Raw genomic sequence first — 17,779 nt, 5'->3', positions numbered from 1 at the left:
GGAGGCTGAAGGAATGTTTTTCAAAGGTTGTCAGGAGCCCATGGGCAATGCCAGAGGTCCTAGTAGCAAAGAAGAGTGGGTTCGTCAGGATCTATGGTAATTTTAAGGTCACCATCGATCTAGCACTGAAAGTAGATCAATAACCTCTGCCCAGGTTAGAAGACATTTTGGCAAATCTTTCTGGGTGAAGACATTTCAGCAAATGGATTTAGCTCAGCCCTATCTACAGATGGAGATGGAAGAAGTGGTTCTCACCATAGACACTCACAAAGGGCTTTAACCCTTTACTTCTGGAGTATTATCTGCACCTGCACGCTGGCAGAAAACCTTGGTGCTGAAAGGCTGCAGTGCTACCTGGATGACATCATTGTTACTGGTAAGGATGACAAGAAACATGCACAAATATTTTAAGACATTGTTAAAATGATTAAAAGAGTATGGTCTCAGAGCATGATACAACAAGAGTGAATTCTTTAAACCAAGCATCACTTATTGTGGTCACACCCTTGACGTACAATAATTACACAAGTATGCTGAGAAAATTCAAGCAGTGGTGGATGCCCCAAGGCCAAAGGACATGTCACAGTTTCCGTCCTTTTTAGGATTTGTCTATTACTATAACAAGTTCCTGCCAAACCTGAACACTGTGCTCTCAACTCACTACTACAGATCAAGAAGAAATGCCGATGGGCAAAACACTGTGAGGTAGCTTTCAAAAAGATTAAGGATCTAGTGACATCAGACGCTGTACTCACACATTATGATCCACATTGCCCAGTGAAGCTTGCCTGTGATGCCTCACCTTATGCTATAAATGTAGTCATGTCACATGTTATGAGTGATTGAACCTTTTAACCTTTTTAGAAGTGAATGCCCCATATCTCTTGCACTGCAGAGAAAAATTATGCTCGGTTTGACAGAGTTCTAGAGTCTGTTTTGAGGTGAAAATCTTCTAACCCGTACGTGTATGGGAGTGAGTTAACCCTCATTACTGGTGTCCATTTTCAATCCACAGAACAGTGTTCCACTAACAGCAGCTGCACTAGGGCAGAGATGGGCTCTGTTTCTTGGAGGACAAAAGTACAAGATTGAATTCAAGAGGACAACTAATCATGGAAATGCTGGTGAATTGACCTGTTTATCCTTGGAAAAGAAACTACCTGAAAAATTTACAGCAGGGGACACTCTGCTTGATGTACTCTCTCTAATGCAAGTCAAAAGCCTCCCAATTATGGCAGAGATGATCCAAACGAAAACCCAAAAAGACCCCACACTGTCTCAGGTCCACATGGCAAACCAAATTGTCTGGAATGCGCAGCGGAAGTTCTAGTTTCCCTGTTTTTACTTGAGCCAGGATGAACTTGCCCTAGACGGAGGTTGCCCTTATGTGAGGATTGAGAGTTGTACATCCAAGCTGAGAGCTGAAGTGTTGGAGAAGCTACAAGCCGGTCATCCAGGCATGGCCAACATGACAGTGTTGGCTTGAAGCTTTGTCTGATGGCCTGGGATAGATCAGAACATAAGAACATAAGAAATAGGAGCAGGAGTAGGCCATCCGGCCCATCGGGCCTGATCTGCCATTCAGTAAGATCATGGCTGATCTGACCATGGACTCATCTCCAGCTACCTGCCTTTTCCCCATTACCCTTAATTCCCCTACTATGCAAAAATCTATTCAACCTTGTCTTAAATATATTTACTGATGTAGCCTTCATTGGGCACAGAATTTCACAGATTCACCACTCTCTGGAAAAAGCAGTTCCTCCTCATCTCCGTCCTAAATTTATCCCCCGCATCTTGAGTTCTAGTTCGAGTTCTCCTAGTTCTAGTCTCATCTACCAGTGAAAACAACTTTCATGCCTCTATCTAATCTATCTCTTTCATAATTTTATATGGTTCTATAAGACTTTCTCTCATTCTTCTGAATTCCTGTGAGTACAGTCCCAGGCAACTCAAACTCTACTTACAGTCTAAACCCCTCATTTCTGGAATCAATCTGGTAAATCCAGCCGCTTGGCGTGCACTGTTCAGGATGCCAACATGTCCAGAAGATGCCGAGAGCAGTGCCTCTCCATCCCTGGGAATGGCCTGCATTGCCCTGGCAGAAGATTCATGTGGATTTTGCCAAACCGTTTATAGGCACAAATTTCCTACAAATAGTGGATGCAGCTACTATGCAGCCAGAAGTGTTCCAATAGCCTCCATACAGCCTTGCACACTCTTGATGTGTTAGAAACATAGAAAACTTACAGCACAATACAGGCCCTTCGGCTCACAAAGCTGTGCCAAACATGTCCTTACCTTAGAAATTACCGAGGGTTACCAATAGACCTCTATTTTTCTGAGCTTCACGCACCTCTCCAGGAGTCTCTTAAAAAATCCTATCGTCTCTACCTCCACCACCGTCGCCGGCAGCCCATTCCACACACTCACCACTCTCTGCGTAAAAAACTTACCCCTGACAACTCCTCTGTACCTACTTCCAAGCACCTTAAAATTGTGCCCTCTCATGCTAGCCATTTCAGCCCTGGGGAAAAGCCTCTGACTATCCACATGATCAATGCCTCTCATCATCTTATACACCTCTATCAGGTCACCTCTCAGCCTCTGTCACTCCAAGGAAAAAAGACTGAGTTCACTCAACCTATTCTCAAAAGGCATGCTCCCCAAACCAGGCAACATCTTTGTAAAACTTTCTATGGTTTCCACATCCTTCCTATAGTGAGGTGACCAAAACTGAGCACAGTACTCCAAGTGGGGTCTGACCAGGGTCCTATAGAGCTGCAACATTACCTCTTGGCTCCTAAACTCAATTCCACGATTGATGAAGGCCAATGCACCATCTTTAAGCACTTTCTTAACCACTGAGTCAACCTGCACAGCTGCTTTGAGCGTCCTATGGACCCCAAGATCCCTCTGATCCTCCACACTGCCAAGAGTCTTACCATTAATACTATATTCTGCCATCATATTTGACCTGCCAAAATGAACCACTTCACACTTATCTGGGTTGAACTCCATCTGCCACATCTCAGCCCAGTTTTGCATCCTATCAATGTCCCACTGTAACCTCTGACAGCCCTCCACACTATCCACAACACATCCAACCTTAGCGTCATCAGCAAACTTACTAACCCATCCTTCCACTTTCTCATCCAGGTCATTTATAAAAATCACGAAGAGTAGGGGTCCCAGAACAGATCCCTGAGGCACTCCACTGTTGACCGACCTCCATGCAGAATATGACCTGTCTACAACCACTCTTTGCGTTCTGTGGGCAAGCCAGTTCTGGATCCACAAAGTTATGTCCCCTTGGATCCCATGCCTCCTTACTTTCTAAACCAATTGTTTGGAATCAAATGACCTTGCCCGGTGTCTCAGGGTTGCATCTGTTTGCTTCTGCACCAGCCCCCGCTCCTGGCACTCCTCCTCTGCCACCTGTCCCACTCCTCCCCGCGGCACTCCACACTCACCATTACCAAGGTCCTTTGCCAAATTTACAAACTCGCTCCTGTATTGGAGTTTATAGCAAGGCAGGGCGAAGAGCTGCATACATGAGAAATTCTGCTGGAAATCCATAGCAACACACACAAAATGCTAGAGGAACCCAGCAGATCAGGCAGCAGCTATGGAAATGAACGTAGTCGATGTTTCTGCCAAGACACTTTTTCAGGACTGGAAAAGAAGGGAAAGTGCCAGAATAAAAAGGTGGTGGGAGGGGAAAGAACACTAACAAGAAGGTGATAGGTGAAGCCAGGTTGGTGGGAATGGCTTGAGAGGAAAGAATCTGACTGGAGAGGAGAGTGGACCATTAGAGAAAGGGAAGGAAGAGGGCAACAAGGGGGCTGATAGGCAGGTGATAAGAGGTAAGAGGCCAGAGTGGAGAATAGGAGGGGGAGGATTTTTCTTTATCAGAAGGGGAAATTGATATTCATGCCATAAAGATGAAGGCTGCCCAGATGGAACAGAATGGGTTGCTCCTCCAACCTGAGGGTGGCTCATGAACCAACATGTCAGAATGGGAATGGGAATGGGAATTAAAATGTTTGGGCACTGGGAGACTCCGCTACTGGCAAATGGAGCAGAGGTGCCCAATGAAACGGTCCCCCAATCTATGACGGCTCTCACCAATGTAGAGGAGGCCGCATCGGGAGCACTGGAGTCAATAGATGACCCCAGGAGATTCACAGGTGAAGTGTTGCCTCACCTGGATGGAGCAAATGGAGGTGAGTAGGAAGGTAGGGCACTTTGGGCTACTTGCAGGGATTTTCCTTTTCTTGTAATCTTGTAATAGTTGAGTGATATTGTAAATATATTCTTTGTTTACATAATTCATTACGAGTTATATGTAAAAGTACATACGTCATCACACCACCACATCATCCGTCTGTGCCTCACTGAGGAGAAAATGAAGCACACATGTTCATCCCAGGCTCTGGTGTTTTCCTTTTGATTAGTTTTGGAGTTATAAAACATAACAAAGAGAGTGGTGGCCATATGGAACAATTTGCCAAGAACAATACAGACTGCAGCACTTGTTTTAGAGATACAGGGTCTTCCTGCCCAATGAGACCACACTGCCTAATTGCACCCATGTGACCAATTAACCCGTACGATTGCGGGCGGAGCCTGGAACACCCAGAGGAAACCCACACAGTCACATGGGGAATGTACAAACCCCTTACAGACAGAGGCAGAACTGAGTCCGGTTGCCAGCTCTATTCCAGTGTTATGCCAAGCACTAAATTACTATGCCACATTTGGACAGGCTCATGGAAAGGAAAGATATAGAGGGATATGAGCGAAAACATTATAGGTAAAATTGGCTCTTTTTCATAAATACGTGTAGAGACAGAGAATTGGAAAGACCAAAAATAGGACTCATCATGGCCAGAACCGTGAACTCAGAAAAGGAAAATCTGTGTGGATCATGCCTGGATTTGACATCAAGCGAGCCCCAGGCTCAGCAACGCTTAGGATTGATGGACTGAGCAGAAAGCAGCCTTACCTGCAACCTCAGGTGCAGTCTCCACAGGACTCCTCCAGGTCACTGGGACAAACTGGATGACAATATGAACAGTCACTGCTATAAAGGCGTCTGACATTCCCAGCCCCATCCCACAACCTCTGCTGGTTTCATGGCATCCTGTGGGTCAGACAACTTTACGTTCAGATACTGTAAATCCTGTATAATACAGGATTGTTGGCAATTGTAAGTAATACTCGTGCACTGCAGTAGACTCCAGTTACTCTGCTGCAGACGATCTACCAACATCAAATAAATCCTGCCCGCTATGAATGAGTGAGAGGAATTTCAGGATTGCTGCCATCCCCTGGATTAAACAGTACTGTGGTTACTTGTTCACTGTGAATGCCGGGCCACTCTACGCTGTAAATGGCAAATGGCCAAATGAGGTTTTTAGACTGCATTTTCAGAACAGTCAAAAAGTCTGCACTCACAAGAAACAATTGGATCATGAATAATGATAGATACTAAAAGAAAAAGCTAACAGGCTTGAGGGTTCTGTAAAATGCGCTAGCTGTTGCTTTGGAGATTACTGAGCATCCTTGAGGTGTCACAGCTCTCTTGGAGTTACCGCTCATCCAACTGACCCTATATGGTCATGATATTAACAGGACCACAAACAGAAGAGAACTATTAAGATTAAAATTACAGATAATTTCTTTGATTTGCACACTAATAGAATACTGGTAACAACACTTTGTGCTAACAGAATATATACAGCACAGTGATCACAGCAGACAGCTGTATAAGTTTTAAACACGTTGTGCGCTTCACTCATAAAGAATAGTGTTCCATAGAGTAACGAAATAATCTGAGAAAAGGTGGAAAATCTGTGAACCACTTTAAATGCAATCTAGTTAAGAGCACACAACTAGAAATAAAGCTACTGGCAGAAACAGGAATCTCCAGTATTGGTTATTTTAACTGGCTGGCACTCCACATTGGATACGGTTCAAAGTCTAGTAAAAATTAAATTGTGAAGAAGGTACTAGCACGAGCTTTAGAAAGATAGTTACATCACTCAAAGCAAGGCTTAAGAGTCCGCAGTGCACGGAATTGTGTACAGAACAGAAACAGGTCATTCAGTACAACACATCCATGCTGAAGTTGCAGCTGGACCTCTACTCTTCTTTCCTCATCTGACATAACCGTCGAGCTTTCTACTGGAGATACAAGATGCCAGGATCTAGAGTTTAACAAAAGCTGCTGGAAGAACTCAGTCTCCCAGGTGGGAACGGTGGAGGCAAAGGGATAGTCAATACTTTGGATTGACACGCTACTGGCTGAGAGGGTTATCGGTGAGGGCTTAGTGATAAGTGAATCTGGGTTGATGGTGGTGGAGACAGAGGCTGGGAGGTGATTAGTGAAGACTGCAGATTAGGGAATCTGATAAGAAGAGCCAGATAAAGGAGGGTTGCCGGGCAGATGGCAAAAAAGCAGACAAGGCATAGGCCACTGAAGGGGTTGGGTATGCAGGTAATAGGCAGATGGGACCATATGTGGAGGGGAAGGGAACTGGATAACAGGGAGCTGAGGGGCAAGTGTGTTGGAAGGAAGGTGTGGATCAGAAGGAGAGAGAAAGGAACAGGGTTGGTGGGGTGGTTACAGGTTGTGCCGTTAGATTGTGGACTACCCACTCAGAGTATGAGCGGCTGTTCCTCTAGTTTCTGTTTTGTCTCACCGTGGCAGCGGAGGAGGCTGAGGACAGATAGGTCAATGCAAATGGCTCGCAACCGGGAGCTCAGGATATACCGTTATGGGTATTCGGTTTTTGAACTGATCATCAAAACCCTGATCACAACAGTTTAGTAACATTATGATCATCCTGCACTTAAACTCCAGACTTTTTCTGTGTTCTAATTTTCCAAGTCTTGACGAAGGGTCTTGGCCCGAAATGTTGGCTGTTTATTCTCCTCCATGAACGCTGCCTGACCTGCTGAGCTCCTCCAGCATTTGTGTGTAATACTCTGGATTTCCAGCATTTGCAGAATCTGTTGTGTTTGTTTTTTCTTCTAAACATTGTGTACAATTTATGTTTCTTTTTCTATGAATACTGCTTATACGATCTTACATGTCTGTAATTCTGCTGCAAGTAAGATTTCCATTGCACTTGTGCATATGACAATAAAATTGCTTTTCAAGAAGTGTCTTGTAAATTACCTTCTGAACTTCTTGGTGACTATCTTGTATTGATGGCTTTTAGTTACGCTCCACCCCACAAATTGACACACTGTCAATTCCTGTATCCTAAAAAATTCCATTACAAAGATTTCTACTGGGTTTCCTCACTTGATTTGCACAAATTAAGATTAGATGTCTGGCATAACCTCTATAGATCTTTCCTAAGCCTTCTGCTTCTCCGTGATTTTTATAATGCGCATACCATAACTGTTTTCAGTACAAGTGTGGACTAACCAATGTCTAAATGGATTCATCTTAACCTCCCCATTTTCCTATTGCTACACAAATAAACCCTAGTGCTAAGTTTGATTTTTTTTTAAATGATTTTGTTAACCTGAGGCTTGGCTGGTATGAGACCCTTAGGCAATGCCTATACACACACATTCCAAGAACTTCCATGGTCAGAGAGAGACACAGTGTTGAATCAGGATTATTGCAATGAGAATAGCGGAGAAGCTATAGAGCCTAAAACCTGGAAGTGGAAAATAGTGATCTTCTTGAGGCATTGTACTCATGTTATGAATATCAAGGTCTATTGATTTGGTCTACTTTAGCCTGTTACCAGGAGACATTATGGTATTCAGGAGCATAGTACATCCAGCATTTAAATAACTTGTCTCCTATTACTGTAAACACTGTGCACTTGCAGACTCTAAAGCTTAGCATATACTAAATGTTACTTTCAAAAAAAAATATTATGAAAGAGTAACTTACAAATTAAGGAAATGCAATGCAGTGAGGACTTATTGGTTGAATTCAAGAAAATTTCTTGAGGCAAATCAAAAGATGAGGTGATGAAGGTGACGATTGCAGTTTGTTGTTAAAAATGATTATAATGTAATATTTGAAAAAGTACAATAAAACCTAGCAATTCTCTCCTTGTACAATGCAATGACAATTATATTTTGGTTGTGTCCAGTGTCATTATCAGAGATGTGCATTCAACTGTGACCAAAGATTTTGCTATATACCTCATCAATGTACCACGTTTCAAACCCTGAGAGATTGTTCATAGCTGCACAGTGGTGGAATTCTTCCACGAATCCAATCTGTCTGATTGGCCCCTCTGGGTTCATGTAATTTAGTGCCAATTAGTATATTAACATTGGCATTTTTTGTAAACAGAAAACCCCAATGAACTAAATAAGAACAGTTAGAACTAATTTGAATCTTGACATTTACAACTGCCAAGAAAAGCAAAACTTTCAATATATACTGTAACTCCTGGATAATAATCAAACATTAAAAGAACTATTTTTGTTCTATGGGTAAAATGATTTCTGATATTTTAAAAATCTTAATAATGCATCTTAATTGTCAGTCCAATTCAAGGTTAAACTAATGAATGGAAAAAAAAATCATAGCCTGTGTATGTCACAGATTTGTCTAGTTGTATACAGTAGAAACAAGTAGAAATGAGGTTTAAGAATTAGGAACTGAATTAGCTAGTTTGGCTCCTGATGGCCCGAAACGTCAACCTACCATAGATCCTGCTTGACCTACTTTTAGTATCTGTTTCTAATTTACTTGTCCCTTCATTACTTTGCCATTCAATGTCATGTTTGATTTTTTTCCCTAGTCTCTACCTTCCCACTCTGTTCCCTAGTCTCTACCTTCCCACTCTGTTCCCTAGTCTCTACCTTCCCACAATTTTCCTAGTCTCTACCTTCCCACTCCTTTCCCTAGACTCTATCTTCCTACTTTTTCCCCAAGCATTTCCTCTAATACTGGAAATTGTCTTGAATATGCACTGCGATTGAGAATTGAATGAAGATATTGCTTCTCATTTCAACTGTATATTTGCAATCCTTCATTCTGTGATTGTGGCTTATTGGTCTAAGCTCTCCTCTCTGCATTTACTCTGTAAATGTTATACATTTCAATGAGACCATCTTTCATTCTTCTAAAGTCTAGGGATAGGACTCTAGTCTACACAATCTTCTCTTACCAAGCAATTTTAGTGTGATCTCAGTAAACCCAGTATCATTACAGCACAGCTACCTTTTCATAATCAATTTCTTTAAAATGAAAGTAATAATCCAATTTGCTTTGTTAATTGCTAGGAGTATTTTTTTGTGATTCATGGCAGAGGATATATAAATCTTGCAAATTACAAAGATTTCCCAGTCCACTATTTTGAAACCATTCTACATTCCACATTTGCCACCAAGGTAATAATTTTCTCATTTCTTCACACTTTCTCCCACCTACATATTCTTGGTCTGTCGCTTAAAATAAGCAGCAATCTGGGATAAGTTCACTGAACGACATTCGTCTAATTTGCTGATATGGTTACCAGAGGCTGGAGCAGAAGCTCTGCTCCCGGTGGTACCCTCATGAGTTCAGCTTGCCAGTGTAAATTCTTTGTTTTCTCTCAGTTTCTGCTTCCTTTCCAAAAGGTAATCCTCAACTCAAATTCAACGTGCCCTTATATCGAGGGCACATCTTTTTCTCAGGGTTAAGATATCTAATACCAGAGGGCATTCATTTAAGGGGAGAGAGGGGAATTTCAAGGGAGATATGAAGGGCATTAGGGTTACACTGCGCCTAGAATGCGCTACCTGGGATGGTAGTAGAGGGAGACACATTGGAGGTTTTTAAAAGACATTGAGATAAGTACAAGAATTTGAAGAAAATGGAAGGCTATGGACATTGTGTAGGTAGAGGGGAATCGTTTAGTTGGCCACTTAATTACTAATTTAATTGGTTCAGCACAACATAATAGGTCAAAGCTGTTCCTGTGCTGTGTTCTACATTCTATATTCTATCCAAATACACTATATGTAAACTTATCTCTTATAATTCATAAATTCATTTTCAATGCCATCTTACATTATGCTTTATTAAATGTCTTTTCACCATACTCCCAATAATTCAGCATGTTCTTTGGCTACAGGTTGTGAGCCAACTTGTCCATTGTCCGATTCGAAGATCAACTCAAGAATAAACCTTATTTGTCACGTATATTTACTGTATATGTATTAGGAATTTGCTGTAGGGTCCTGGTCAAGGCATGGCATGCAATGAAAAACAACAACATTTACCAATTATAAAGGTTAAAGAATGACATAAAATAAAGTTAGAGGCTAAAGTACGGATATGGAATAAAATGTGCAGAAATACATAAATACTGGCATGTATTTATAATGTAAACAGTATAAAAAGTGGCAAAGTGTATACAGTACAGTGGGGGTAATAGATGGGGTGGGGGGAATTGGGGTAGCTGTCTATAATGGTTGAATAGGTAGAATAGAATGGTTCTTTCACTTTTGCTCCTTTCTTGAGTACTTTCTACATTCAGGAGCAAGAAACAATGTGCTGGAGGGAAGAGGACTGGCCCACTTCATGGACTGGAGCTTAATGATAAGTTCCTCAAGCTTGACGATGGTAGAACAGCAGTGGCTGGTTCTTTGGGGGAAATTCGGAAAGCACAGGAAAGATATATCCCAAAGGTGAAGAAGTATTCTAAATGAAGGATGAAGCAACAGTGGCTGACAAGGGAAGTCATGAGAGAGAGGGCATATAATATAGCAGAAATTAGTGGGAAGGTAGAAGATTGGGAAGCTTTCAAAAAGCAACAGAAGCCAAATTAAAACTACATAAAGCGAGAAAAGATGAAAGATGAAGGTAAGCTAGCCAATAATATAAAAGAGGATACAAAAAGGTTTTTTTTAGATGTACGTAGAAACATCGAGACATAGAAAACCTACAGCACAATACAGGCCCTTCGGCCAACAATGCTGTGCCGAACACATACTTACTTTAGAAATTACCTAGGGTTATCCATAGCCCTCTATTTTACTAAGCTCCATGTATCTATCCAGGAGTCTCTTAAAAGACCCTGTTGTATCGTATCTGCCTCCACCACCATCTCTGGCAGCCCATTCCACGCATGTACAGTATAAGGAGCAAACAAGAAGTGAGAGTGGATAATGGACCACTGGAAAATGATGCTGAAGAGGTAGTAATGGGGACAAACAAATGGCAGAAGAACTTCATAAGTATGCATATATAATATGGATCAGGTGGACTACACCCTAGGGTGCTAAAAGAAGCAGCTGAAGGGATTGTGGAGGCATTAGTCATAATATTTCCAGAATCACTAGATTCTGTAGTTGTTCCTGAGGACTGGAAAATTGCAAATATCACTCCATTCTTTTAGAAGGGAGGAAGGCAGAAGAAAGGAAATTATAGACCACTTAGCCTGACCAGTGGTTGGAAAGATACTGGAGTCGATGACTAAGGATGAGGTTTCGGGGTACTTGGATGCACATGTTAATATAGGCCAAAGACAGCATAGGAACATAGAAAACCTACAGCACAATACATGCTCTTCAGCCCACAAGGTTGTGCTGAACATGTCCCTACCCTAGAAATTACTAGGCTGACCTATAGCCCTCTATTTTTCTAAGCTCCATGTACCTATCCAAAAGTCTCTTAAAAGACCCTATTGTATCCGCCTCCACCACCTTTGCCGGCAGCCCATTCCACGCACTCACCATTCTCTGAGTAAAAAACTTACTCCTGACATCTCCTCTGTATCTACTCCCCAGCACCTTAAACCTGTGTCCTCTTGTGGCAACCATTTCAGCCCTGGGAAAAAGCCTCTGACTATCCACACGATCAATGCCTTTCATCATCTTGTACACCTCTATCAGGTCACCTCTCGTCCTCTGTCGCTCCAAGGAAAAAAGGCTGAGTTCACTCAACCTATCCTCATAATACATGCTCCCCAATCCAGGTAACATCCTTGTAAACACGAGGAAATCTGCAGATGCTGGAAATTCAAACAACAACACACACAAAATGCTGGTAAGAACACAGCAGGCCAGGCAGCATCGATAGGGAGAAGCGCTGTCAACGTCAGGACAAAGGGTCTCGGCCCAAAACGTCAACATCGCTTCTCCCTATAGATGCTGCCTGGCCTGCTGTGTTCTACCAGCAGTTTGTGTGTGTTGTTGTTTGAACATCCTTGTAAAGCTTCTCTGCAACCTTTCTATGGCTTCCACATCCTTCCTGTAGTGAGGCCACCAGAACTGAGCACAGTACTCCAAGTGGGGTCTGACCAGGGTCCTATATAGCTGCAACATTACCTCTTAGCTCCTAAACTCAATTCCACGATCGATGAAGGCCATTACACCGTACAGCTTCTTAACCACTGAGTCAACCTGCACAGCTGCTTTGAACGTCCCATGGACTCGGACCCCAAGATCCCTCTGATCCTCCACACTGCCAAGAGTCTTACATTAATACTATATTCTGCCATCATATTTGACCTACCAAAATGAACCACCTCACACTTAGCTGGGTTGAACTCCATCTGCCACTTGTCAGCCCAGTTTTGCATCCTATCAATGTCCCACTGTCAGCCCTCCACACTATCCACAACACCTCCAACCTTAGCATCATCAGCAAACTTACTAACCCATCCTTCCACTTTCTCATCCAGGTCATTTATAAAAAGCACGAAGAGTAAGTGTCCCAGAACAGATCCCTCAGACACTCCACTGGTGACCGACCTCCATGCAGAATATGACCTGTCTACAACCACTCTTTGCCTTCTGTGGGCAAGCCAGTTCTGGATCCACAAAGTTATGTCCCCTTGGATCCCATGCCTCCTAACTTTCTCAATAAGCCTTGCATGGGGTACCTTATCAAATGCCTTGCTGAAATCCATATACACTACATTAACTGCTCTTCCTTCCTTCAGTATGGGGACATCATGTCTAGCAAATCTGTTGGAATCTTTTGACAGGATAGACAAAGGAGAGTCAGTGGATGTTGTTTATTTGGATTTTCAGAAGGCCTTTGACAAGGTGCTGCACAATAGGCTGCTTAACAAGATAAGAGCCCATGGTATTACAGGAAAGGTACTAACATGGATAGGAGTTTGGCTAACTGGCAGGAGGCAAAGAGTGGGTATAAAGGGAGCCTTTTCTGGATGGCTGCTCGTGACTAGTGGTGTGCCATGGGGTTCGTTGTTGGGGCCACTTCTTTTCACGTTATATGTCAATGATTTGGATGAAGGAATTGATGGTGTTGTGGCCATTACAGAGATAGGAGCAGCAGGTAGTGCTGAGGAAGCAGGGTGTCAATAGAAGGACTTAGAGAGATTGGGAGAATGGGTAATGAAGTGGCAGGTGGAACGTAGTGTTGTGAAATGTATAGTCATGCACTTTGGCTGGAGGAATAAAGGCACAAAACATTTTCTAAATGAGGAGAAAGTTCAAAAATCCGAGCTGCAAAGGGATTTGAGCAGAGACCCTCATGCAGAATTCTCTAAAGGTTAATTTGCAGGTTAAGGAAGACAAATGCAATGACAACATTCATTTCAAGAAGACTAGAATACAAAAGCCAGGATGTAATGTTGCGGCTTTATAAAGCATTGGTCAGTCCCCATTTGAGCATTGTGAGCAGTTTTGGACCCTTATCTAAGAAAGGATGTGCTGGCAATGGAGAGGGTCCAGAGGAGGTTTACAAGAAAGATTTCAAGGTGAAAAAGGTTTATGTATCGGGAGCATTTGATGGCTCTGGGCCTGTATTTATGAAAGTTTAGAAGTATGCAGGTAGATCTCATTGAAACCTATTGAATATTGAAAGGCCTCGAAAGAGTGGATGTGGAGAGGATGTTTGCTATAGTGGTGGGGTTTCCATCATATAGAGACGTTGTTTCCATCATTAGGAGAGACTAGGAATACAAGGACACAGCCTTAATGAAGGGACTTCCCTTTAGGACTGGGATGAGGAGGAATTTCTTAAGCAGAAGCTGACGAAACTGTGGAATTTGTTGTTACGGAGGCCTCAGGAGCCTAAGTAATTGTGTGTATTTAAGCAAAGATTCGCAGCTTCTTGATTAGCAAGGAGGTTAGTGTTATGGGGAGAAGGTGAGAGGATGTGGTTGAAAAAAGAAAAATCAAACCCGACTCAATGGGCCGAATGGCTCAATTCAGCTCCTGTATCTCACGTCGCAGGCACATAACTCATCTGGTCCTGCATATTTATCGGCTTTTAGTCTTTTTTTTCCAATATTTGCTATTTATTTAAAGTCAAATAGCTTAAAAGCTTAAGATAGCTTTGGACTACACCGCCCTGACCTGAGGTGGTCCCTGTGTTTGTTCCCACCTCTCCTATCAATCCACCTGTCGAAATAATTTTCGAACATTGTAATTATACCTGCCTCCGGCCACATCTGCTGTGAAAATCTTGCCCTTTAGATGCCCGGCCAGGCTTTTCCCTCTCACCTGAAATCTATGCTGCTTGTTCAGGTCTCCGTTAACCTGGCAACAACTCAGTGACCTTTTACCTTTATCTGTGTCCCTCAGGATAAGATCTCCCTTCAGCTTCCAAAGCTGGAGGGGGAAAAAAAAACACTGTGGTTTTGTGGATATTTGTAATTTGCACATTATCCACTTTCGAACAAAACTATGAATGAAAGTGAGAATAGTGGAGAATCAAAGAATGCTCAGTTCCTTAGCAGATTGTCATAGTTTTAGTTATTTCCCTCGATAACACCGAGTGAATGAAATCAGAGTACACAAAGGTCCTACAAAAAAAGCTCCTCGGGGAGATTGCAAGTTCAGCATCTGTATAACAAAATGCACTGCACGCTTCTCTTTGCCCTGCTTCAAAATGAAACGTGCTGGTGCCGCATTTCCTAACCCCGCGCTGAGGGTACGATGTTAGGTGTACTAGGTAGCCGGCACTCCGAAACACCGCCGGTAACGGAACCGCTCGGAAGCTATTTTTAGGAGTTCAGACAAGCTCTTCAGTGGAGTGGGACAACTCGCCCTTCGGTTTTAACAGTATTGCCAGCGTGAGGGCTCAGAGCGGCTGTCCCGTCCTCCCGCCTTCTCAGTGCAGGAGAGGCATCTCAGTGAGAACACTGAAATACTCCGCGTTGAAAAACACGGACGAGGCACAGCTCCACTCCAAAGATTACGCACGGTTTAGTACAGAATGAATCTACCGAAAAACTGACCCCGCCCCGCCGCTTCGCCGGCACGCCGCGTATTTGAAGAGAAACCGAAGGAGAGTAGCTCCCTCATTTTATAATCGCACCAGGCAGTCCTGATTCCCCCCCCCCGCGAACCAGCAGTGTTTCTTGTGTATCAATCAACTTTAAACACTTAAACACGGCCCCACATCTCAGAATTATTTTGAAGGATTTTTAATTAAAACATAAATTGGCGATGCCTATTAAGGGTGTAATATTATCTCCATAAAACGAGGGTCAAAGGATATTAAAAGTTGAATTAAGAGGGTAAATGATGGAATGGCGGAGCAGGTTCGATGGGCTGAATGGCCTAATTCTGCTCCTATGTCTTATGTCAAATGGGATGGGAGCGAGAACAACAAACAAGCAACTCAGCGGGTTTAAACTGATAATGCATCCCTTCATAGTTGAGGCTACAGCCTTTCTTATTGCAGCAAAAAACTCCTGGATGAACTCAAGAGAGTCGCGCAGCGTCTGTAGAGCGGGTGAGGGCGGGTAAGGAATTGCCGACGTTCTGGATCGAAACCCTGCTTCAGGGAGGGGAGAACAGCGGACACGACCCGGCCAGGAGGAAGAAACACAAATCCACAGTGGCGAAAAGCCATTGCTGCGGATTTTGTTTCGTTCTTTCAGAGTTGTGAATGGCACTACGGCGACAGAAATATCCACGGCACCGCGCTATCAGATCTGTCCTTCAGATCAACCTCGCGTGAACAGACGCCGCTCGCTTTACCCCAGGCTGCGATGCCCTTGAAGTAGCGGGCAAGGTATCTCTCAGAGTAATTACACAGGCTCCTTCACTCGCTCCCACTAACTTAATAAAGAACTATCACAGGAAGCGGCACGTTACCTGGTGGGCACCCTGACTCGAAGGTATCGATCAATGGCGATGGCCAGGAGCGCAAGGATGGAGCTCTGGGTCAGCACCAGGACGGTACAGGAGAAGAGGAGGCAGCTGTAGAAGTGGGTCTTCAGCCCGATGCTGATAGTGATGGCCAAGGGGATTACCAGCGTGCCCACGGCGATGTCCGCCAGGGCCAGCGATACGACGAAGCAGAAGGTGGTCTCTCGGAGTGCCCGGTTGATCCAGACCGCCCAGCACACCAGCACGTTGCCCAGGACGGAGGCCATAGCGATCAGCACCTCCACGCCGATGTAGATGGCCAGTAAGGGAAAGGTCCCGGCCTCACCTTCCTGTACTGCCGTCATCCTTAAATTGGGTGAAAAGGCGCCGAGCTCTGAATTTTCTGTGGCCTGAGAGTGGCTGGAGGCGGTGGATCCACACTGTCCTTTCTCTGTTCCGCTCGGCTGAATTTCGCTTTAAGGAAACCTGTTATGATCCAGTCCGATGTATGTGGTCACCGACGGAGGACTAATTGTCCGTACAAGTGCAGCTGCCATACGGAGCTCGGAAAGGGCACTTGCACCTCGCACTGTACGCAAGTCCTGTCAACTGGCCAGGTCCCAGCTCCAACTAACCAGACCGAAGGGAGCCGCTCACCCATCTCTCACTGGCCCCTTTAAAATGTGCCCAGCCTGTCCGCAGAACCTTGCTGTTTCGGCTGACATGTTCTTACTTCCCACGTTCGGATTTGCTGTAGGGTCGAAGTGCAGTTTGCGGCGACGCTGTATCTGCTGAGAACGGCACCTAGTCATCTCATCGCTGGCTCCGGTCTGCGTGTGCGCGCACGCGTGCACGAGTTTGTGTGTGTGTGTGTGTGTGTGTGTGTGTGTGTGTGTGTGTGTGTGTGTGTGTCTGTGTGTGTGGTGTGTGTGTGTGGTGTGTGTGTGTGTAGTGTGTGTGTGTGTGTGTGTGTGTGTGTGTGAGAGAGAGAGAGAGAGAGAGAGAGAGAGAGAGAGAGAGAGAGAGAGAGAGAGAGAGAGAGAGAGAATCAGAAATCAGTTTGGCGTTGTGCTGCTGTGGCAGCTTGCCTCTTTGGGGTTTACTGGAAGTGCCTTCCCGAGTTTGCTATTATCAAGTGGATGCCTTTCGTTTAATTTATGCTGTCAGTTTAAATAAACAGTCCTCTCAACCTTAAACCCTGCGAAAGTAAGCCCCGGCCAGTAAGAAGGTTAAAAAATGACAAGGGTGCTCTGATTTGGACTCCGGGAGCATTGCTGGTTCTTTAGAGCTGCACTAAGTACTCTACCTAAAATCCAGAACAAGACTGTAACGCTGCTGCAGACATTTATTTCCCTGAATCAGGGAAAATATAATTCCAGCCCAGGATCTGTGTTTAATTGGATTTTAAGACGTATGTTGGTAACTAAGTGTGCGAGAGGGATATATCAAACACGTACTGGAAGTCAAAAGTCGTGTTCCCCAGTCCCTGTATATCCCCAATTCTACATAGAATTAAATGCACCAGGTGCAGCATTATCTTCAGAAAGTGACCAGTTCTGAATAAATTTCTGTTTGATTACTATATCACGGAACACAATAGCTATTTCATCCTTTTCGTCTGCATGGGGAATTTAAGTCATTTGATAGTTCGCAATCTGTGGTCAGCTATCTCAACGTTCAAACCTTAACGCTAGAATGATTTCCTAAGGAGAATGTACAGCAATGTAGGCTCGAG

At 43.9% G+C, this 17,779-nt stretch overlaps 1 protein-coding gene across 1 annotated transcript in view; it reads right to left on the bottom strand.

Annotated features, from left to right (window-relative positions):
• Window positions 1-16,945, bottom strand: part of LOC140717121 (adenosine receptor A1-like) — a 60,066-nt gene extending 43,121 nt beyond the window's left edge. Inside the window, exon 1 of the mRNA XM_073030373.1 lies at window positions 16,051-16,945. Within this exon, the coding sequence (XP_072886474.1) occupies window positions 16,051-16,409 (359 nt within the window). The 5' untranslated portion in view covers window positions 16,410-16,945. The remainder of the gene's footprint in view (window positions 1-16,050) is intronic.
• Between the last annotated feature and the right edge of the window lie 834 nt (window positions 16,946-17,779).

Source organism: Hemitrygon akajei, chromosome 27 (assembly GCF_048418815.1).
Source record: "Hemitrygon akajei chromosome 27, sHemAka1.3, whole genome shotgun sequence".
Taxonomy (NCBI): Eukaryota; Metazoa; Chordata; class Chondrichthyes; order Myliobatiformes; family Dasyatidae; genus Hemitrygon; species Hemitrygon akajei.
The sequence above is the reverse complement of the archived record's forward strand: the minus strand, read 5'-3'. Positions and strand labels throughout refer to the sequence as shown.